Raw genomic sequence first — 24,320 nt, forward strand, 5'->3', positions numbered from 1 at the left:
ACTGAAAGCGTTTTAACTGAAATCTTCTTCCCAATGCACTGCTATGGGAATAAACGCGTACTAACGCATACCAACTGATTAAGTGTAAACGGGGCCTAAGGGAGGCAGAATCCCCCTTAGTGTATATAGGCTGCTAGTCTTGTTTATGTAGACAGATCCCCCTTTAGTATATACTGTATAGGCTATATATAGGCTTCCTATATATACCTCTGTACATTCTGCTCAACGTAAGCTGATTATTTTTGCTTTTCACAGAGATTGCCACAATCCTGCGCGTGCGTGCACACACACACACACACACACACACACACACACACACACACACACACGGATCGGAAACGAACCACTCACATGTGAACTGACTCAGAGAATCCTTGCACAAGCGCTTTCAGGGCGATTTTGAAAAATCGGCAGCGCGTAAAGTCCAAAAGCGCTTCCAGTGTGAACGAGCCCTAAAGGGTTAGGGTGTGTGGGGTGTGTGTGTGTGTGTGTTTTCGTACTTTGGTCTAAAGCCCGTGGCTGACCTAAAGTAAGTAAACGGTAGCCTGAATGCTAGCGATACAAATTGTGTCTAGCAAGTATCGTAGCGCACAACTGCTAGTAGTGGCTCAGTCATGCAGAGTGTGGTTGAGGGTGACAGCTTTGTTTTAGCGTGAATAATGCTGCACACCCTCAATTAAATTGCAATAATTTAGTCTGTACAGTAGTCGCCCACACCCGTACTTATTGCACAGTACTTTGTATGCTTTATAGATCTTCCATTTTTTGGGGAACTAATCTCCTCTACTGATTTTTTTTCTGTCCTTGTCAGCAAATTTAGACTAAGAAAAAAGAATATACGGTCCTGTTAAAGGTAACCTAAAGTGAGGCTTCCATGTTTATTTCCTTGTAAGCAATACCAGTTGCGTGTCAGTCCTGCTGATCTCTTTGGCTGCAATAGTATCTGAATCACACACCTGAAACAAGCATGCAGCTATGCAGCTATTCCAGGCACACTTCAGTCAGAGCACCTGACCTGCATGCTTGTTCAGGGTCTACAGCTAAAAGTATTAAATGTAGAGGATTAGCAGGACAGCCAGGCAATATGCATGGTTTGAAAGGAAATTCATATGGCAGCCTCTGTCTCTCTCGCTTTAGGTTCCCTTTAAGCTTAGCACAATATATTACTGTGTGTGTCAACTATTGTGGCAAGTGTAATTTTCCTTCTTAAAATAGAAGGTATTTGCAATAATTCATCTTAAAGTGAGCAACTGTAGTTTCCCTCGATGCATCACTAATGAATATGCAAAGTATCTCTTTATGCCTCTGAAGCCAGGCTTACATCCAGAATGGCTAGTGTATAGCAAGCCCATAGCTTATACATGTTACAGAGTCACATCAACCCAACATGCAGAGTAAAGGATCTTTTTGGTCTCTTTTAGTCCCCTATACTTTCTTAGTCATTCTGCGTCACCCCAAACTGCTTTGGTACTCTATTGTGGCCAGAAACTCAATGCCAACACTTGAAGATGGAAGATCTATTACTCTGGACATGGCTACTCAACCATATATTATACTGCTAATGGGGCTTCACTTTGCTTTATTTGTTTTAGGGAGAAATATAGAACAACATGGGCCCTAAAAAGTTATCTGGTGCTCAAAACAGAAAGCGAAAAGTTCTTTTAGATGAAGAAGACAAAAAGTATGCAGGGACTTTGAAAAGGTTTTTAGAGAAGCCATCTGAGTGTAGCATCCAGATGCCAAATAATGCACCAGAAAACAATGAGTCATCAAAATCAGGGTGCTCATTGCAGGAATGCTGCTCTGAATATGTTCAGGACTCAGAAATAGCTAAAAAGTCAGATGAATGTCCAACATCATGTATTCCTTCACAGTCTACAACAACAGCAGACGGCACTGATTACAATGACTTTTCAGTGCAGCTGAGTGAAGATTCCAGTCTACTGAATCCATCACCAGAGAAAAATGGCAGCACTAATTTTCAAGATGTAGTAACAAGTGAAGACAATTGTGTACCAACTACTATTGAATCAGATCCTGCTCTGTGGCCTAAGTTAACATCAGCAAATATAGATTTGATTTTATCAGCAGGACCTGTACAGTTAATATAAACTTCATGAAAGATGGAAAAAAAATCGACATTTTTCGGAAGAATTTTACATTAGAGCGTTGGATAATGGGGAAAAGCAAGACAGAAGGTGGTTGGTGTATTCCAAAACTGTGAATAAAGTTTTTTGTTTTTGCTGTAAACTTTTTGATAATAACCCCCGAACATCCTTGGCCATGGAAGGATCACAAGACTGGACTCACATGTCTGTGATTTTAAAATCACATGAAACTTCTGCTAGTCATTTCATTGCTGGAAAAAAATGGATGGAGGCTCAGCTTCGATTGACCACTAAAACCACTATTGACCAGCATATGCAGAACTCTTTAATCCAGGAAAGAAGGCATTGGAGAGATGTCTTAGAAAGACTTCTACGGATTGCGCAGCTGTTGGCTGAGCGCAATTTAGCTTTTAGAGGATCCTCAGATCGACTATTTACACCCAACAATGGCAATTTCCTTGCTATTGTTGAACTCTTGGGGCGATATGATGTAGTCCTGTCAGAGCACCTTCGTCGTGTAGTCTCTAAAGAAACCTCTGACCACTATTGTGGGAAAACAATACAAAATGAAATTCTCAATTTGATGGCCAAACAAGTTCTCAATAAAATAACCAAGCAATGCAAAAATGCTAAGTATTATTCTTTAATACTTGACTGTACTACAGACATAAGTCATTGCGAGCAAATGTCATTCACCCTTCGTTTTCTGGAGGAAACGTCAGGTAACTACCTAGTAAAAGAGCATTTCCTTGGCTTCAAGAATGTATATGACACAACAGGGAAAGGATTGACGGAAGTCATTCTTGCTTTCTTGGCAGAAAAAAACATAGATATTGATGACTGTCGTGGACAAGGGTATGACAATGGTGCCAATATGGCAGGTAAAAAAAATGGTGTCCAAGCAAATGTACTGCAAAAAAATTCCAGAGCTGTTTTTGTACCTTTTGGATGTCATAGCCTCAACCTAATTGTGGCAGATGCAGCAGGTTCAAACCAACAGTCCAAAGATGTGTTTGGAATTATTCAGTGTATTTACAATGTATTTTCCAGTTCAGCGAAACGATGGAAGATTCTGTCTGATCATGTATCGGGCTTCACAGTAAAACCTCTATGTACCACTAGATGGGAATGTCGTATAAACTGTCTTAAGCCTCTTATACATAACATGGGAGAAATCCAAGAAGCTTTATTTGCTCTTTCTGAAGTTCCAGGAACAGACCCAAAGACCAGTCATGAAGCTCTTACACTCTCACAGCAAATTGTAGAATTTAAGTTTATTATGTCGGTGACCGTGTGGTATGACATTTTATACCAAATTAACATTGTCAGCAAGGCTATGCAAAAAGAGAGCTCTGACCTTTTTATAGCTACTGATTTGATTAACAAAACACGTACATTTTTAAAAACTTTCAGAGAAACAGGTTTTGAGAGCTCTTTTGAGACGGCAAAGAAGCTGGCAGAGGACATAGGTGTGGAGCCTGTTTTCAAGAGCAAGTCCCGTGTTCGAATCAAAAAGTCCTTCTTTAATTATGAAGGAAATTACCAGCCTATAACAGACCCAACACAAGAATTCAAGGCCAACTTCTTCTATGTTGTCGTCGACACAGCTATTACCTCTTTAGAGGAACGTTTTGGTCAGCTGGAACATCACAATAAAATTTGGGGATTTCTATATAATATAAAAAACCTTCCACCAAGAAATGAGCTGGAAGAATGCTGCTTACAGTTGCAAAGATCTTTGACATGTGGGAGCAAATCTGACATAAATGGTGCTGAACTATCTGATGAACTCAGGCACATTCAAACTGTCCTTAGTGAAGAAGCAAAAACACCAAAGCAGGTTCTCAATTTTGTTGCCGGCAATCACCTCACGCACATGTTTTCAAACACATGGATAGCCCTGCGAATCCTGCTTACCATTCCCATTTCAGTAGCTTCTGGAGAAGCTTTTCTAAGCTAAAGCTGATTAAGTCCTACTTGCGTCTCAGGAAAGATTGTCTTCACTTGCAGTTTTATCCATTGAAAACGATATATATTACAGTCATTGGATTTGAATAATGCAATTGATGAATTTGCAAGCATAAAAGCACGAAAAGTTTTGTTTTAATGAAAGCTAACTTAGCACACCTTGTTGACTTTTAAGGCATTTCTCACAAAGTGTATTGTTTTTGTAAAGCAGACCTCAGTCCTATGTTTATTATTATCAGTAGTCATCTTTTCTGCAGATCTTGTGCTGTTTTTTGAAAAATCTATCATTTTCAAATTCCAATTCCAAGTTGTGTAAACTGTTACAATGATGTTATAGCATGTTTCCATAAACATGTACTCTTTATTTTTGCTAAAACAAAAGTGAGTGACCCATATGTAATTTACTTTTTCTCCTGAGTTTTCTCTTAGGTGATATTTTTACACCTTGTCATAAAATGCATTTTAAACCACCAACAAGCCAGAAAATACAATAATTTTGAAAGCACTTTTTCACAAACTTTTAAGTACTTTTCCAAATGTAAAATACAGTACCGGAAAAGTTATTTTAAATTGAAGATGAAAATTATCTCATAGAAGATAACTCAGGATAAAAGGGTGTGTGTGTGTGTGTGTGTGTGTGCGTGTGTGCGTGCGTGCGTGTAGGATGAATGGGGGGGGGGGGGGGGCACCAAAATCTGGTTTCGCTCAGGGCGCTGTGAAACCTAAGGCCGGCCCTGTGTGTAGGCATGGCTCTCATACTACATGAAGGGTGGTAAGATTGGTCTGTGATCTTTCATTTTCCAAAGACTATAGTCTGATGTGTGTATGCACCTTGAGTCCCATCTTCGGCCAGGAAAGCCCAGTTGATGGGATAAGGAGAATTAACTCCATGCACGGAGGGGGAAAAAACAGGAGAACTATGCTCCAAAAGTTCAGTGAGCCAGAAAGTCAAGATCAGAGTCCGAGGTAATAAGGATTACGGACGGACAGATGACACAGTATAGGTGAATAATGAGGGTTGTTTGAAGCTCCGGCTGCTACTGTTACCTGACTTTTCTTTAGAGAGGCAGGAGGTGCCCGGGAGCCATTCCATGTCAGAAGTTTTCTCTTCTGGTTTTTGGGAGAGAGCGTCTTTCTTTTCAGAAGTGAGGAGATTAGACCTGTCCCCACTCAGGATTAAGAAGTCGCTCTCTGTAGATAGGAAATAAGGGGCAACACCCCTCCACCGAGGGTGGACTCAGGAACTATATTAGCAGACAGAGGCGCCAAAAGGATAAAATATTCAAAAATGTATAAAATGAGAGGAGGCAGAGGTGGAGTTAACCACCCCCCCCCCCCCCCAACAAAAATGTAGCCACACCTAGGATTAACCACTTCACCACTGAGGGGTTTTACCCCCTGACCACCAGAGCAATTTTCACCTTTCAGCGCTCCTTCCATTCATTCGTCTATAACTTTATTATTACTTATCCCAATGAAATGAACTATATCTTGTTTTTTTTGCCACCAATTAGGCTTTCTTTAGGTGGGACATTATGCCAAGAATTATTTTATTCTAAATATGTTTTAATGGGGAAATAGGAAAAAATGTGGGAAAAAATTATTATTTTTCAGTTTTCGGCCATTATAGTTTTTAAATAAAGCATGCTACTGTAATTAAAACCCATGAAATGTATTAACCCATTTGTCCCGGTTATAAAACCATTTAAATTATGTCCCTATCACAATGTTTGGCGACAATATTTTATTTGGAAATAAGGTGCATTTTTTTCAGTTTTGCATCCATCCCTAATTACAAGCCCGCAGTTTATAAAGTAACAGTGTTATACCCTCTTGACATAAATATTTTAAAAGTTCAGTCCCTAAGGTAACTATTTATGTTTTTTTTTTTTATTGTATGTTTTTTTTTTTTAATTACAAAAAAAAAATAAAAATTGGGGAGTGTGGGAGGTAATGAGTTAATTTATTGTGGAAATGTAATGTTTGTATATGTAAAATGCTTTTAGGGTGTAGTTTACTATTTGGCCACAAGATGGCCACAGAGTGTTTGTTTACATGCGACCTGTAAGCGTCCGGAAGGACGCTTACAGGAAGCAGTAGGAGGCTGGGAGACTCACAATGACCTCGCTGTTTCTGAAAGAAGCAGCAGATCATTGCGGGGGCTTAGATCAACGAACGGGAATGGATTTTCCCGTTCATTGATCTCCGGGCGAGCGGGCGGCGGCGTGCACGAGCGGCGGGTGCGCGCGCACAAGCGGCAGGAGCGCGGACAGCGGCAGTAGCGCGGAAGGTACGGATTTCACCGTCCCTGTTTTTTTAGGAGGGAAAAAAGGGGCGGAGAAATCCGTACGCGTGGGGGTAAAGTGGTTAAAATAAAGGGGATGCTATATTAAATGGTCTCAGTGGGGAAACTGTATACGTCAGGGCTCTCTTTTAATTACACATTATTAGAATATATATATATATATATATATATATATATATATATATATATATATATATATATATATATATATATATATATATATATATATATATATACATATACATACATATATACACATATACACGTATATACATACACAGTGGTGTGAAAAACTATTTGCCCCCTTCCTGATTTCTTATTCTTTTGCATGTTTGTCACACTTAAATTTTTCTGCTCATCAAAAACCGTTAACTATTAGTCAAAGATAACATAAGTGAACACATAATGCAGTTTTAAAAGATGTTTTTTATTATTTAGTGAGAAAAAAAAAACTCAAAACCTACATGGCCCTGTGTGAAAAAGAAATCGCCCCCTGAACCTAATAACTGGTTGGGCCACCCTTAGCAGCAATAACTGCAATCAAGCGTTTGCGATAACTTGCAACGAGTCTTTTACAGCACTCTGGAGGAATTTTGGCCCACTCATCTTTGCAGAATTGTTGTAATTCAGCTTTATTTGAGGGTTTTCTAGCACGAATCGCCTTTTTAAGGTCATGCCACAACATCTTAATAGGATTCAGGTCAGGACTTTGACTAGGCCACTCCAAAGTCTTCATTTTGTTTTTCTTCAGCCATTCAGAGGTGGATTTGCTGGTATGTTTTGGGTCATTGTCCTGCTGCAGCACCCAAGATCGCTTCAGCTTGAGTTGACGAACAGATGGCCGGACATTCTCCTTCAGGATTTTTTGGTAGACAGTAGAATTCATGGTTCCATCTATCACAGCAAGCCTTCCAGGTCCTGAAGCAGCAAAACAACCCCAGACCATCACACTACCACCAACATATTTTACTGTTGGTATGATGTTCTTTTGCTGAAATGCTGTGTTTCTTCTACGTCAGATGTAACAGGACACGCACCTTCCAAAAAGTTCAACTTTTGTCTCATCGGTCCACAAGGTATTTTCCCAAAAGTCTTGGCAATCATTAAGATGATTTTTAGCAAGATTGAGACGAGCCTTAATGTTCTTTTTGCTGAAAAGTGGTTTGCGCCTTGGATATCTGCCATGCAGGCCGTTTTTTCCCAGTCTCTTTCTTATGGTGGAGTTGTGAACACTGACCTTAATTGAGGCAAGTGAGGCCTGCAGTTCTTTAGATGTTGTCCTGGGGTCTTTGGTGGCCTCTCGGATGAGTTTTCTCTGCGCTCTTGGGGTCATTTTGGTCGGCCGGCCACTCCTGGGAAGGTTCATCACTGTTCCATGTTTTTGCCATTTGTGGATAATGGCTCTCACTGTGGTTCGCTGGAGTCCCAAAGCTTTAGAAATGGCTTTATAACCTTTACCAGACTGATAGATCTCAATTACAGTACTTTTGTTCTCATTTGTTCCTGAATTTCTTTGGATCTTGGCATGATGTCTAGCTTTTGAGGTGCTTTTGGTCTACTTCTCTGTGTCGGATAGCTCCTATTTACCCTGCTGAGCGGTCTGGACGAGCTCAGCTCGTCCAACACCGCCAGAGGCTGCCGCTCAGGCCCTGCTGGGCCGATTTCAACCAAATAAAAAGCAGCACACGCAGCCGGCACTTTGCCAGCCGCGTGTGCTGCCTGATCGCCGCGTGCAGCGGCGAAAGAGGGTCCCCCCAGCCGCCCGAGCCCAGCGTAGCCGGAACAAACAGTTCCGGCCAGCGCTAAGGGCTGGATCGGAGGTGGCTGACGTCAGGACGTCGGCTGACGTCCATGACGTCACTCCGTTCGTCGCCATGGCGACGAGGGAAGCGAAACACGGAGGGCCGCTCATTGCGGCCTTCCGTGTTATCTCTTGCCGCCGGAGGCGATCGGAAGATCGCCTCCGGAGCGCCCTCTAGTGGGCTTTCATGCAGCCAACTTTCAGTTGGCTGCATGAAATAGTTTTTTTTTTTAATTTAAAAAAAACCCTCCCGCAGCCACCCTGGCGATTTAATCAGAACGCCAGGGTGGTTAATTGAAACAGGTGTGGCAGTAATCAGGCCTGGGGGTGACTACAGAAATTGAACTCAGGTGTGATAAACCACAGTTAAGTTATTTTTTAACAAGGGGGGGCAATCACTTTTTCACATAGGGCCATGTAGATTTGGAGTTTTTTTTCTCACTAAATAATAAAAACCATCATTTAAAACTAAATTTTGTGTTCAATTATGTTATCTTTGACTAATAGTTAACGGTTTTTGATGAGCAGAAAAATTTAAGTGTGACAAACATGCAAAAGAATAAGAAATCAGGAAGGGGGCAAATAGTTTTTCACACCACTGTATATATATATATTAAATAGATAGATAGAACAACTAGCTGTAGTGGTAAGATCACATTCAGACATCAAGGGAATTATGGTAGGCTCTAAAGAATATTTGGCTGCAATACATGCAGATGATTTATTACTGTATATGACATTTCGTTACTATCTCTGCCTAATTTCTTAAAATTAGTAGAGGAATTTGGTTTGCTAGCTATAAAATTAATTCAGGTAAAATCGGAAATTCTCAATATATCCTTGTCAACAGACCTCCAGGAACCGCTAAAGGGAGTTTTGCCGTTTGCGTGGAAATCTCCTTCTATTGTGTACCTGGAGTACATGGAAGAAAAATTGTTCACTACACAAGCTTTGTGTAATGAACGGGGCAGCTGCAGCGAACAGCTCTGCCGCCACTGCTGCCTCCGTGCCGTTGCCCGTCCTCATCTAGGACGCCGAGGACGGAACGTTTGCTCTCTCAAGGGGTCACCATCTTGCGCAGGCACAGACAGGACCTTTATGCTAAGAGGAGGCTTGTCAGCTGACCTGCTGGTCGGCTGACGTCAGAGGAGCCTCACGGCACCCAGGATTGGCTGACTGCAGGGGGCATGCCAGTGAGGTCTCCTCTGCTTCTTAGGGCTCTTTCACATTAGGGCAGATTTTGTGCGTTAACGCAAACGGCTAACGTTTGCGTTAACCAAGGTAACATGAAAGTCCGTAGACTTTCATTTTACCTTTCACACCCGACGCTGCATTTCAATGTGTTGCTGTTCCGACGCACCCGGGCGCAGTTTTTCATCCAACGCACCCGCGAGCCGGGCGTTTTCCGTCGGGTTTATTACCAGCTACCACCGCTGATTGCGTCGCACCACAGATACCCGACGACACGCCGCAGGCAGACAACGCGTGCAGGAGACCGGCTCCTGCACGCGTTGTCTAATGTGAAAGAGCCCTTAACCCTTCGGGCTTCATTCAGACACTGTCTGCTGTCGTGAATACATCTCGTGTTAGCGCTCAGACCTTAGACTAGATCCCAGGTGTTGAAACCAAGGACTTCACACCTAGACTAGGATATTATTACATTGTTATTGATTATTCTGTGTAGGATTCTGGCTATCCTCCGACTTCGTTCTAAGCTTACTGATTCTGTACCTCTGCCTACCTGATTAGTTGCTGAACCTCTGCCTGATTACTGACTACTCTTCTGCCTTATGATTATATTCTGATTCTGTCCTCTGTTGCCAACCCTTGCCTGGTTGATCATTCTACTCACCAGTGGGCCCTCGCCACTGGTGAGGTGTTAGCTTCTCCAGCTCCTCTGGTGAAGTTATTCGCTAGTGACCGGTTGCACCTGCTCCTAGGCTGCAGTACAGTCTGAATCGCCTGCTCCTCAGGTGACCACTAGTTGCAGTACTGCTTGTACCTCCTGCTCCTAGGCTGCAGTACGGTCTGAATCACCTGCTCCTCAGGTGATCATTAGTTGCAGTACTGTCGGTTCCTATGATAGAAGAAGAAAAGCGTCGACACTACAGTATTTGCACTGAATTTGAAAGGATATAGCATATAACACACACCTCTTCATCCACACTTCTGGTATTGATAGCGTGCTCTGGTTGATAGAAGGTGCAATACAATAAAGGAGAGGAGAGGGAGACAATCGGCACTGCTTCTATTGCTATTTAATCCAGAGTGTGGTGGAACACATGTAAACAATCCAATACAGTGTATCTTCAAATTGTGGCATCAAAATTATTCATTCAACGTAAACATGCATGAACATACCACTGTCTGAGGTGGTGTGGTAGCGGTGGGTGCTGGGCACAGATAGCCTTACAGCCGTTTCACGCAAAATCTGCGCTTCTACAGAGGCTGCAATGTGTGCTTTCACTTGCTGGGCTTTATACTATTGAAAGCTCAACATGCGGCGAAAATGGCCGCTCTAGACCGCCCAATTGGCTCCCCATGCGACCAATAGGGTGCTGGAATGCTTCTGCACTCCAGCCAGGATTGGATAGATGAGAGGGAAGTCAAAATACTTCCCCTCTCAACGGAAGCCTGAGCAGTTCACACTTCATTGGGTGACTGCATAGCTTATTGCTGATCAGGCTAACCACATAGGGATAGGTGCCATCTTGTGGTCATAAACTATAATGCAGCACTTATGTGTTACTTAAAAGTTAAGTAACACATAAGTGCTGCTCAGGCTTCCGTTGAGAGAGGAAGTATTTTGATTTCCCTCTCATCTATCCAATCCTGGCTGGAGTGCAGAAGCATTCCAGCACCCTATTGGTCGCATAGGGAGCCAAGTGGGCGGTCTAGAGCGGCCATTTTCGCCGCATGCTGAGCTTTCAATAGTATAAAGCCCAGCAAGTGACAGCACACATTGCAGCCTCTGTAGAAGCGCAGATTTTGCGTGAAACGGCCTGTAAGGCTACCTGTGCCCAGCACCCACCGCTACCACACCACCTCAGACAATGGTATGTTCATGCATGTTTACGTTGAATGAATAATTTTGATGCCACAATTTGAAGATACACTGTATTGGATTGTTTACATGTGTTCCACCACACTCTGGATTAAATAGCAATAGAAGCAGTGCTGATTGTCTCCCCCTCCACTCCTTTATCGCAGTACTGTCGGTACCCTCCTGCTCCTCAGGCTGCAGTACAGTCTCAATCACCTGCCCCTCAGGTGATCACTAGGCTGCAGTACTGTCTGAATCACCAGCTCCTCGGGAGGTTCTCTCTCTTCAGTTTTAGTCTCTCCAGCTTGCTGGGGTTGGTACTTTATTATACGGTCAGTGTCCCGATAGTACCTCACCAGCCCCTCTGGTGAGGTCTCGTCAAACTATTTAGTTACGGTTGCACCAAGCACTACACACTCAGCTCCTTGTGCTGCTATACTGGTATTATTAGTGATTCTGCAGATCACACAATCAGGTATAGCGTCTGCATCATTGGTGATTCTGCAGATCACCAAATAATCAGACATCTGAGCTGCGACACCCAACCGTTACACGTTGCTTCCTCTCAATCACAACCAACAAGTAAATCCATATATTGGTTTGACAAAAATCCAATCGGACGACTATTTTTATAAGTGTTCGTAATTGATTGTGGCCATCAATGGAGATTATTTACAACCAATCCAATCAGAATTTGACCGCTCGAACAATTTTTCGCTAGACATTGAACCTTTAGTGGCCACCTTAATAGAGGCCTTCGAGAGCGATGCTGGATCCTGAGTATTACTTTCTCATTCTTGGATGGGGAGGGTAAATATTCTTAAAATTAACCTCCTGCCGAGGCTTTTAAACCACCTGCAAACCATGGCAGCTAAAATACCACAACTCTCTTGGAATCACCTTTCTAAACTTATGTGCAAATATATTTTGAAATCCTGCTAACCGAATTACACTAGCTACCGTGCAAAGAACCAAATTGGAGGGTGGCCTTGCCCTTCCACACCCTAAAATGTATCAATATGTGGTACATTTGAATAGAATTATAGATTGGGTCCATAACTCACGTCAGGCCCAGTGGGTAGATTTGGAAAAGACAATCTTAGGATACGAACCAGGGGCTGGTATATGGATTTGGCCAGGTAAACGACCAGTATCTCTCTCGAAGGCAATTTTTCTCTTACCTCTGTTAGGTCCAGTGCACACCGGGTGGATCCGCCGGCCGCATCCATCTGAAAATCCGCGTGGCTAACGTAATTGAATAGGCTGGTGCACACCTGCGGTTTGAGATTTTTAGCAAACCGCAAATGTGCCTCTTGCTGAACATTTGCTTAAAACCTCAAACCGCCGATGTGCACCAGCCCATTGAAATACATTAGCCACGCGGATGCTCAAGCGGATGCGGCCGGCGGATCGCATCAAGATCCGCCCGGTGTGCACTGGGACTAAACTCTGTCATCAGCACCCAAAACCGCTAGCGTTTTGTGGATCTGCTAGCGGTTTTGGTGTGCATCAGGCCTTACTTTCGAAGCCTGGGATCAGTTATTACTTATTATTGCATATCCTCTTATGTTGCTCCAAGTATGTATATTTGGGATAATCCTTTATTCCCTCCAGGTAGAGATCTATCCAATTCACTAAGAAAGCTTACCCCAGGGCTCATATTGAGTCGGGCTTGCAAAAATGGTAAAACTGTTTCTTTGACCACCCTCACTGGTGTTGAATCATCAACGTCACGTCTCACATTTGAATATATGCAGCTCGTGCATTTTCTGCAGAAAATGGTGGAAATGCATCTCTCCTGTAGGGACCTGACGGATGTTGAGGATCTGTGTTTTGTTCATCCTCCAATTGATCACATAATCTCACGTATATATGTGGTTATTCTTTCTTATGTACGCATTAGTAAACCAAAGTTTATGATAGAATGGCAGAATAAACTGAATCACCACTTTACAGAGGCTGAGTGGACTAAATGTCTGATCTTTACGCACAAGTGCTCCTTATCTGTTAAGGCGCGTACACACGCCATACCGCCGCAAAGGACGAGTCCGTCAGACCGACAGTCCGTCAGTACGTGTGTACTCGCTGTCGGCAGACTGATAAGGCTGTTTCTGAACGATCCGCTCAGCGGACCAGTCGTTAGCGGAAGTAGTGCGTGTGTACGCACCGTTAGGGCTCAGTGAGCAGTGAGGTGGGCGATATACATATTTAGCACAGCTGTCAATATTAAGGTCCCTAATGATCCAATTACCCTAGATTTCTGGTCTGCCATATCCTCACTGCTGCAAGGTTAACCATACCTAAAATCTGGAGATATACTCAAGCCCCTACAATCAAGGATTGGTTGCAAGAATTGCATGCATTACGGTACTCTGAGCAATTGATTCATATGGCTTCCAATAGAGAAGAAAGATATGACAATATGAGAAAACCTTGGGAAGTATCTACCCTGTCAGAAGAGGGAAAGCTGTTGTTGGAATGGGGATAGGTTTACATACTCTCAGCTACTCTCTATGTATCTTTGACAACTGATTTTTTTATTGGGGGGGGGGAGGGTGTCTCTTTTCTATTTTCTCTTCTTTCCCTTTTCTTACTTTTTTCTTTTCTCCTGCTTTTCTTACTTCCCTCTTATCAGCATCACTGAGTTCCAAAAGTCATAAGATAATAATGTTGCTAGGGGGTTTATTTCATCCAGGTATCTAGTTGTACTGCAGAGGTCTAACAAATATACCTGTGGGGGATACCTTGTTTTATCTCAGGTTTTATCTCTTGTTTTAATATTGTAATATCTTTCTATGAATGGTTATTTTATTCATAGAACTGCAGTGTATTTTATGCTTTTTCAACAATATGTCTGTTTTTGTTATCTTTGACAAAAAGATTTAATAAACATTTATTATATAATTAAAAACAAAACAAAAAAAAACTAACAAAAAAAAAAAAAAACTTTACTTTGCAGTTTTCAGACTGTTGTACATTTCTTAACCCTCCTGGCGGTTTGCTAAAAATCCGCCAGGGGGCAGCAAATGCGTTTTTAAAAAAAAAAAAATTTCTTTTTCATGTAGCGAGACAGTCTCGCTACATGATAGCCGCTGCTCAGCGGCATCCCCCCAGCCCCTCCGATCGCCTCCGGCGATCGGAGATCAGGAGATCCCGTTCAAAGAACGGGATCTCCTGGAGGGCTTCCCCCATCGCCATGGCGACGGGGCGTGATGACGTCATCGACGTCGTGACGTCAAGGGGGACTCCGATCCACCCCACAGCGCTGCCTGGCACTGATTGGCCAGGCAGCGCACGGGGTCTGGGGGGGGGGGGGCTGCGGCGCGACGGATAGCGGCGGATCGGCGGCGATCGGGCACTGCACGCAGCAAAAATAAAAATTTATGCAAATCAGCCCAGCGGGGCCTGAGCGGTGCCTCCCGGCGGCATAGCCGTGCTCAGCACGGGCTTACTGCCAGGGAGGTTAAAGGCTCTACATGCCCAAATAGCATTGTTCAAGAAAAAAAAAAATTGTACAGTTTAGTGCTCTCTGTAAAATATTGACAGTCCAATAAACACCCAAGAAATTCCTCTTGCCCCACACAGGGGTGTAGCAATAGGGGATGCAGAGGTTGTGACCGCACCGGGGACCTTAGACCTGAAGGGTCCTCTCTCAACCACAGTATTAGCTCTTCAATGGTGCTATGCTGATAATGATCACTTCAATATATTCTTTGAATAGTGGTAATCATTAAACTGTTCCCTTCTGCTTACACCTCTTATACAGTGGATGTCCTTGGTAGGTTTTGTTATGCCATACGAATTGTTACATACAGAATGCTCAGGGGACCCAATGTAAAGGTGTGCAATGACGGGTCCGCCGTTCTGAAATACTGAAATAGCTGAAAAATCCTTGTGCAGTACAGATATGAACTGAGGGGATTTTGAAGGGGAATTTTGGGAGTGGAATATCACTTTAAAAGAAGGCTAGTCATCAAAACAAACTGAGCAAAGGCATTTTGTTTTTCTCACCTGCTTGATAGATTCCACTAAAGTCACGGTTTTTCCAGTGCCTGGTGGTCCAAATAAGAGGTATGGAGCAGGTCGAGATATGCCACTTACAATCTGCTTAACAGCCAGGTACTGCTCTGGATTGGACTCAAGATTTCGGTCATAGAGACTAAATAATACAAAGTGAAAACATATAGCTCATGCAGGCACATTTATTGAAAGTTGTACAATATTTGTTTTGCAGTCAGTGGCAAATACCCTTAAGTGAAAGCTTGTTAAAGTATATAGGGTATGTGATGTAAGAAATACAAAACTGAAGTAATGCTGAAGGTTTAGGGCCATTTTACACAAAGGCTACGTTTCCACTGTAGCGTTACATTTTCACCTGCAAAAAATCGTATAAAATTTTTCTGATTGGTGAAAATTCGCATGTAAATTTGTACGCGTTTTTATGCAAATTTTGGTACGCGAAAATTCGCATTAGTTACATATGCATAATCTGCCTAGTAAGAGCTTAGTCATGACTGCTGACAACTTCCTGTAACCATGGATCTAATGCGAATTTTTGGGCAAGTAACGCGAAAATTTGCATTGCCTATACAAAGCATTGTACGCGAATCGTACGCGATGTCCGAAAAAATGATACAGGACCTCAGATTTTTTTCACGTGTACGAACGTGTACGAAAATTCGCATAGAGTGGAAATGGCTGCATTGACTAACAGTTTTAAAATCTATGCGAATTTTCTGAGCAGAAAAACTGAAACAAAACGCACAAGTGGAAACCTAGCCAAAAACATTTCGGACCCATACATAAGTTTGCATACATTTTGCCATTCCACAAGGAATGTCATAGGACAAAAATAAATTGCAGCAACAATTTTCACATGTATGCTTCTATTCCTTTTTTCAGCATCTGAGCTTGTATAGAATTAGAAAGAAAAAAAAAAAAAAAAAAAAACCCATATATCAATACAACGTGATTGCGACTTTTGGTGTAATAAGGCCCCTAATATATCAAGGCAACACCAGACCTGCCAAAGCAACTCAGACATCGCGTAATCCTGCAAAGCTGACTTGGATGTATAAGGAAGCATCCATTAGGTGGGGAGGATACATTTTCAACTCTTATGAATAGGAGATGCATTAGTAAAACATACACATCTCATGGAGCACAAAATCTACAGTCACATTTTAGGAAAATGCCAAGATGACAACTTACAAACAAATTATGACCTAGCATCTCCAAAATAGTCATACATAAAACTGTGCAGGTCTACGGCCAAAACTTGCATTTAGAGACCATAAATTAGACAAAGGGAAGCTAGGTGGACAGCATAGCTCATGAACCTGCGTGCATGTGCTCAAAGAGGATTGTACACAATTAAATGTACTACACTATAGTAACGTACTTTACAGTTTGGCTTCATTGTAAGTGAATAATCTGGAAACCTGGCAATCTAGGATAGGGGTGTCAAGTAGTAGTCTAGTATGAGGAAAGAGCAGCTCTGAGTAGAGCATCTTAAAAGACACAAATATTGCTGAAAATGTCCTTACCTTAGCTTGGCTGTATTCACAATACAATGCCCTTTTGAATACGTGGGAAACAGTACATCTTTCAGATTGTTCTGTTTAGCCAGATCAACAGCTCTGTGCTGAATCCTCAGTGGAAGGCGGTTAAAGGTGAATGTTACATCAAAACCCAAGCCATTAAGGAATCTAGCCAGAAGTCTATTAAATAGAAGGAAAAAACATAGTATCCCTTTTACTTGTGACGATATATGTACTTTGAAGTTTAAAAACAAGAAAGTTGAAATTTTACCTAAAAAGTTGGAATACAGAGATTTTGATGGCATTGTTTAATCCGTTCAAACCAAAATATTGGGGTTACACAGCATGTAAATCTGGAGGGGAATACTATTGTTTTTTCAGTCTAAATCCCAACTTGCCTAAAACTGAATTTAGCTTTATGATAGTTCTAGGTTATTGATAAGAATTAACAAAAAAACATATTAAATACACCACAATGAAGAGCAGGCGACAGAATGAATGGAGGTGTGAAAGAACAAAACTTGTTCCAGTCCCTACAGAGAAAGCAAGGAAAATCAAAACGCCTTCAAATTAAAAAGTTTTACTTATAGTTAAAGGGAACCTTAATGCAAAAAAAAAAAAAGTCACTATGCAAATCTTTAAAGGGAACCTTAACTCTAAAAACAAAACAAAATGAGTTTCACTTACTTGGGGCATCTACCAGCCCCCTGCAGCCATCCTGTGCCCTCGCAGTCACTCTTGGCTCCTCCAGTCCTCTGCCGCCAGCTAGTTACGTTTTTGCCGACTCAGAGTCGGCCGGCCACCATGCGTTCCTTTGCACACATTCCCGCTGGTGCAGTAAGCTATGGCGGACATTAACAAGTACATTTTTACGTGTTGCAGGTGCAATCCGTAAAAATTTAAGCGTCCAGAAGTAGAGATGACCAGCACAAAGTAGTTCCAACTTAGTTGGAACTAATTTGTGCTGGTCATCTCCACTTCTGGATTTGGTCCACTTCTGGATTTGGCAGCCACACAGACTAGATCGTGCACTACCAAGGCGAGTGAGGTGTGCGGTCTGAGAAGAACGAAATAAAAATGTAAGCGTTGCACCTGTAACGCGTAAAAATGTACGTGTTAATGTCCGCTATAGCTTCCTGCACCAACGGGAATGTGTGCAAGGGTATGCGTGGCGGCCCACCGTCTTAGAGTCGGCAAAACCGAAACTAGTTAGCGGCGGGGGACTGGAGGAGCCATGAGTGACTGCGATGGCACAGGATGGCTGCAGGGGGCTGGTAAATGCCCCCAGTAAGTGAAACTCATTTTGTTTTTTTTTTAGAGTTAAGGTTCCCTTTAAAGATTTGCATAATCAGACAGGGGTTTTGGAACCCCCTACCCCTTCAAGGTATACCGATACTGTGCACAACTGAGTAATGCCACTGTATCTGCAAACCTTAAAGGGAAGGTTCAGGGAAACCTGTAAAAAAATAAAAATCCCTATCCACTTACCTGGGGCTTCCTCCAGCTCGTGGCAGGCAGGAGGTGCCCTCGCCGCCGCTCCAGAGGCTTCCGGTCGTCTTTGGTGGCCGACCCGACCTGGCCAGGCCGGCTGCCAGGTCGGGCTCTTCTGCGCTCCAAGGACGGGCTCTTCTGCATCCCACGCGGGCGCGCTGACGTCATCGGACGTCCTCCGGGCTGTACTGCACATGCGCAGAACTACTGCGCCTGCGCAGTACAGCCCGGAGGACGTCCGATGACGTCAGCGCGCCCGCGTGGGACGCAGAAAAGCCCGTCCTTGGAGCGCAGAAGAGCCCGACCTGGCAGCCGGCCTGGCCAGGTCGGGTCGGCCACCGAAGACGACCGGAAGCCTCTGGAGCGGCGGCGAGGGCACCTCCTGCCTGCCACGGGCTGGAGGAAGCCCCAGGTAAGTGGATAGGGATTTTTATTTTTTTACAGGTTTCCCTGAACCTTTCCTTTAAGGAAGGGAACCCCCTTGTGGCCCCCCAAAAAACTGTCGGATTGTGAAGATGTACACACAAAAGGAATAAACATGTATAGCAAAACGGGTTACTGCAATAATTTTCTGTGAGAAATAGTTGATTTTCTGGAAACATGCCTGGTTGTGCCAACAATTTCAGCCATGACTGTATATAGTCACAGTCATAAAGATATAGAAAATATAAAAGGGTTCACAAACTTTCGAGCACCACTCTACATAAAAAATTCATACCAGGCCAGTCAAGAATAACCAAATAAAGAAACAGAAAAAATATGAAAGAATTCCAAACCCACAATAAGATAAAAACTTAATGCCGAGATACTTACTGGTGTGAAAACCCAAGTCTGACTTTTTCTAATTCAACTCCATGCACGTAACCTTTGTAACGAGCTTTGTTAGGCGTGTCTGGTTCTTCTGAGAAGCTCACAAAAAGGTGGTCTCCTCTTAACACAGAGGGTCTATTCTCAGCCACACCAGGGACCTATGCAAATGGGAAGAAGGGAAAAATATTTACACATTTAAAATCATCCATATTCTGCGGTTGCATTGCCCTAGTCAAACTCCGTACATGCCCATCCTCCATTATCCCCCGGTTCTGCCACCTTCATCTAGTCAACACTATCCTCAACATCTTGTTTTCAGGAATATTGCACAGAGGTATTATGAAAATTGCCAACAACTAAAGAAGGAAAAGTAACAATTTTGTGTGGAAAACAATGCCTAATCAAGCACACTTACTGTATGTTCAGTGTCAAGCATTCCCAGTAATCATTAGCAAAAAATATATAATTGGTCTTAAATACAATACGAGGTGAAAATAAACTGATGAGATAAACAATTGTATTAATCCTAATACGTCTAGAAATTATTATTTTTTATATCCCATGGTTTTATTTTATATTTAATCACTTGCCGACCGCCCACATGGGCGGCGGCAAAGTGGACGCCTTAAGGACCGCAATACGCCTGTCGATGGTCCTTAAGGCGTGTCCGGCCAGTGATCGCATCACTTATGACGCGCGCTGCCGCCATCAAGCCCCGCCCACCTGGCCCGATACCCCGTCGGCCAATTAGCAGCGCCGGCGGGGTTTAAAAATACCGATCTTGCCAATAGAAAAGGTATAATACACTTTGTTTACATGACAAAGTATTATACAGGCTGCCTCCTCCTCCTCTGCACTCTACGTCGCACGGATCATCCGAGGAGGAGGCAGCCCTGTAGTGAGCGCACAAAACAGGTTTTTTACACACTCAGACCCCCCGATCGCCCACCCCAGCCCTCAGGACCCACCCTGACCACCCCAGCACACAGGCATTTGCACCCAAGCACCCCCTAATAAACCCATCAATCACCCCTGCCACTATCTGCCGACGCTATAATTTAGATTAGGTCCCTAACTGCCCCCTAGGGTCCCTTGATCACCCCCCCCTACCCTCAGAAGCCCCCAAACACCCCCCCCCCCCCCCGACCACCCCCCTGTATACTGTATACTATTGTATACATCTGCCTTACCCACTGATCACCTGTCCATCACCCCTTGTCACCATCACCCATCAGAGCAGACCTTAAACTGTCCCTTGGGGGATCCTGATCACCCACCCAGACCCTCAGATTGCCCTCAGACCCCCCCCTCCTGATAACCTCCCCAGTGTATTGTTTACATCTATTCTCCCCTGTAATCACTCACTGATCTCCCATCGGTCACCCAGTGTCTGCCTCCCATCAGATCAGGACCCAATCTGCCCCGTGCGGGCACCTAATCAACCCCCCCCCCCCCTCACCCTCAGATTGGCTGTGATTGCCCTGTGATTGGCTTTGATTGTCCCGCGATTGGCTTTGATTGTCCCGCGATTGGCTTTGATTGTCCCGCGATTGGCTTCGATTGTCCCGCGATTGGCTTCGATTGTCCCGCGATTGGCTTCGATTGTCCCGCGATTGGCTTCGATTGTCCCGCGATTGGCTTCGATTGTCCCGCGATTGGCTTCGATTGTCCCGCGATTGGCTTCGATTGTCCCGCGATTGGCTTCGATTGTCCCGCGATTGGCTTCGATTGTCCCGCGATTGGCTTCGATTGTCCCGCGATTGCCCTGTGATTGGCTTTGATTGTCCTGTGATTGTTGCTGATTGCCTCTTGATTTCCCACTTGCCACTACCCCCTGTCACTATCCTAGTGATCTAAAAACAGTGATCAGTGAAAACTGTCACTTTTTTAGTATCACTAGTGTTAGCAGTTAGGCCAGTTAGCTAGGCCCCTTTGTTAGTGTCAGTTAGTGCTCAGCCCACTGCACCACAGTCACTAATTAGCGTCATCACTGTCGCTAATCAACATTGTTACTATATAGTGTCTGTAAGTGATCATTACTGATCGCAGTCAGATCTATTAGAGTCACTAGGATCCACTAAAAACCGCGGTGTTTGCCCGATCAGGCCTGATCGTTCACCTGCACTTGCATTCAGCCCACCTCACCGCAGTGACAGAAATTTTTTTTCCTGATCACTGCAAAAACCACTGTACACTAGCTGTGCACTGTAAACCTCAGTTTTGATTTTTTTTAAATCAAAACTCAGTGACCACAGCTTTCTACCTCTCAAATACTGCCTTTCGCTAGGTAGGTGCTCTTTTTCCTGGGTAGTCTCAGAGAAATACCCCCTAAATTTAGCAGTCCACCATGGCAAGAAAGGGGTATTCCGATGATGAGGTGTTCAGGTACATGGCCCAGTCGGATGAGGACGATTGGGACGAACCATTCGACGAATCATCTGGGTCAGAGTTTGAACCTGAATTGAACAGTGGCTCACTGACCGATAGCGATGACGAGGTTGAGGTCCCGGCTAGAGCCAGCCGTACCACACCCCATGTCGTTGGACCGCAGGTGGCGCAGGATCAGCCTCAAGGGCAGCAGAGTGGCGCTCGTGCTGGTCTGAGATTTCATGGTGAGGCAGGCACTAGCAGCACAGCATATCCTGGACCTAGCACCAGTACTTCCGTACACCCTGGTGAAGTGGCGAGCACCAGCATGGAAGTTGAAACTGGCTCGGCGGCACGTGCAGTAACACCCCAGTCGCAGCCACCAAGTAGACATGCCCGTACTACCCCTAGTTTACCAGAGGTGCTGGCAAATCCAAATAGGCAATCCCCTGATATCGCCACACCCGTACTGCCCCCTTTCACCGCCCAGTCTGGTGTCCAGGTGGAGACAGATAATCTAGGATCGCCCCTAGACTTTTTTTTAATCTGTTCATCACCCAGGATCTCTTAGACCTAGTCGTGGCAGAGACCAACCGTAAAGCCACACAATTTCTAACCGCCAATCCGAATGTCTCCCTTGCCCAGCCATTTCGGTGGAAACCAGTCCAAGTTTCTGAAATTAAAAATTTTTTGGGCCTTCTCTTACACATGGGACTAATCAAACAGAATGTGTTGCGGTCTTATTGGTCTATGGACCCAGCACAACACGTTCCCTTGTACTCTGCTGCCATGTCCAGGACACGATTTGAGAACATCCTGCGCTTCCTGCACTTCAATGACGACGAAACCTGTCATCAAAGTGACCACCCTGCTTTTGACCGGCTCCACAAAATTCGGCCCCTCGGCCCACCTATCAAAATCTGCAGATGCTTATACCCCTGAAAAGCAAATCTGCGTAGACGAGTCCCTCATACGTTTTACCGGGCGCCTTGGCATCAAACAGTACAACCCAAGCAAGCGCGCCCGGTATGGGGTGAAACTGTATAAGCTCTGTAAAAGGGCCACAGGCTATACCTCTTATTTTAGGGTCTATGAGGGAAAAGACTCCAAATTGGAGCCGGTCGGATGCCCTGACTACCTGGGGAGCAGTGGAAAGGTTGTGTGGGACTTGGCATCACCCTTGTTCTAGAAGGAGTACCATCTTTATGTGGTCAATTACTACTCAAGTGTGGCCCTCTATCAGCACTTCAAGTTAGAAGGAATCCGATGCTGGTGCACAGTGCGGCCTAATCGCCGGGGCTTCCCTAAATGGCTCATTACCACCAAACTTCAGCGGGGGCAGAGGGCCGCCTTGAGTGCTGACGACCTGCTCGCGGTGAAATGGAAGGACAAGAGGGACGTTTACTTTCTGTCCGCCATTCACGCAGACATGACAGTCCAAATTCAACAGCGAACTGAGGTCATTGAAAACCCCCTTGTCGTCCACGACTATAATACCAACATGGGAGGGGTGGACTTCAATGACCAGAGGTTAGCGCCCTATTTACTTTCCCGTAAAATAAGACGCTGGTATAAAAAAGTGTCTTTGTATCTAATTCAATTGGTAGTTTACAACAGCTTTGTTCTCTACAGTAGGGCTGGGAGAACTGGATGGTTTCTTCAATTTCAGAGACAGATCACTATGGAACTCCTGTATCCAGGAGGTGTCCGGGCCCAACCCCAAGATGCAACTAGCCGGCTGCATGGAAGGCATTACGCCTATCCGATTCAGAGTACCCCAGGTCACTGAATCCGAAGAAAACGTTGTCGTGTCTGCAGCAGGGCTGGAACAAGGCGTGACACCACTGTTTATTGTCCCCTCTGCCCTGACCAGCCTGGCCTATGCCTAGGGGCGTGTTTTGAGAGGTACCACGAGCAGGTACACTATTAGAGAGTAGGGAACTATAGGCACAGCGGTAGGCACACACTGGTCTCTCAGTGCTACTTCACACTGCTGCGATGCGTTAGGGCAAAATGCCTAGCAAAAGTCACTTTGCGGTCCCCCCCCCCCCCTATGCTGGAAGTGCTTGACTTAACGCTAGTGCATGCCTACGTTACTGCGTGGCTTCTGCAGCAATTTCGGTCGGCCCGGAAGTCATGTTAGTCTATGGCGACGCAGTTCATTATTAGGCCGAATGCTACTCTTGTAGTATTCCCTGAAGGTCTGCTTTGGACGATACGGTGCGGCGGGCTCGACCCACCGGATACGTCAATATGCAGTGTGAAACCAAACATCGGGTTTCCAGAGACCCTAATGCACAGGGATGCACAGGGATGCCAGAAACCTCTCCTTTCACTTGGGACAAAATGCGGAATGTACTTAGCCACAGTTCTGTGCGATTTGCACTTCGCACATTGTCCCATGGGGGAGGAGAGGTTTGTCCTCGGGAGGTAAGCTAAAAAAAAAAAAAAAAAAACAACAACAGGTAAGCAAAAAAGTTAATGTTTGGTTCGCAATGTTAAGGTTTTGATTAAAAAAGTTCAAAGTTTATTAATGTTAATGAAGTAGTTGCTTTGCTGCTTGCTTGTTTTTTGTTTGTATTTTTCTTTCTCTTTTTCCATCCATTAACCTTCCAGGTGGACCGAGCGAACGACTAACCAGCTGCAGCACTGATGGTGCATCCTGACAGAACATTGCGCGTTTGTCAGGTTACACAAAATTGGTGCATGCAGCGCTGCAGGACGAGATTTCTCCTCCGCAGTAAAAAAGATACGTTTGCAGAGGCATATGAGCTGAGGAACGGTGTTGGAGTTCATATGCTTTAGCAAACACTATGTATCAAAAAAGAACTCAAGCAATGATTTCTCCATTCACATCGATCGATGTGGATGAATAAATCAGGTTTGC

The 24,320-nt window shown here is 44.3% G+C and overlaps 1 protein-coding gene across 4 annotated transcripts in view; it reads right to left on the bottom strand.

Moving 5' to 3' along the window:
- MOV10 (Mov10 RNA helicase) overlaps positions 1-24,320 on the bottom strand; it is a 342,254-nt gene that overhangs the window by 116,024 nt on the left and 201,910 nt on the right. For all 4 annotated transcript variants that reach the window (XM_068269732.1, XM_068269729.1, XM_068269730.1 and 1 more), the window contains 3 exons: positions 19,070-19,224; positions 16,772-16,945; positions 15,237-15,384 (listed from right to left, as the gene is read on the bottom strand). In XM_068269732.1, coding sequence (XP_068125833.1) covers positions 15,237-15,384; positions 16,772-16,945; positions 19,070-19,224 — 477 coding nt within the window. The remainder of the gene's footprint in view (positions 1-15,236; positions 15,385-16,771; positions 16,946-19,069; positions 19,225-24,320) is intronic.

The sequence above is a fragment of the Hyperolius riggenbachi genome, chromosome 2 (assembly GCF_040937935.1).
Source record: "Hyperolius riggenbachi isolate aHypRig1 chromosome 2, aHypRig1.pri, whole genome shotgun sequence".
Lineage (NCBI taxonomy): Eukaryota > Metazoa > Chordata > Amphibia > Anura > Hyperoliidae > Hyperolius > Hyperolius riggenbachi.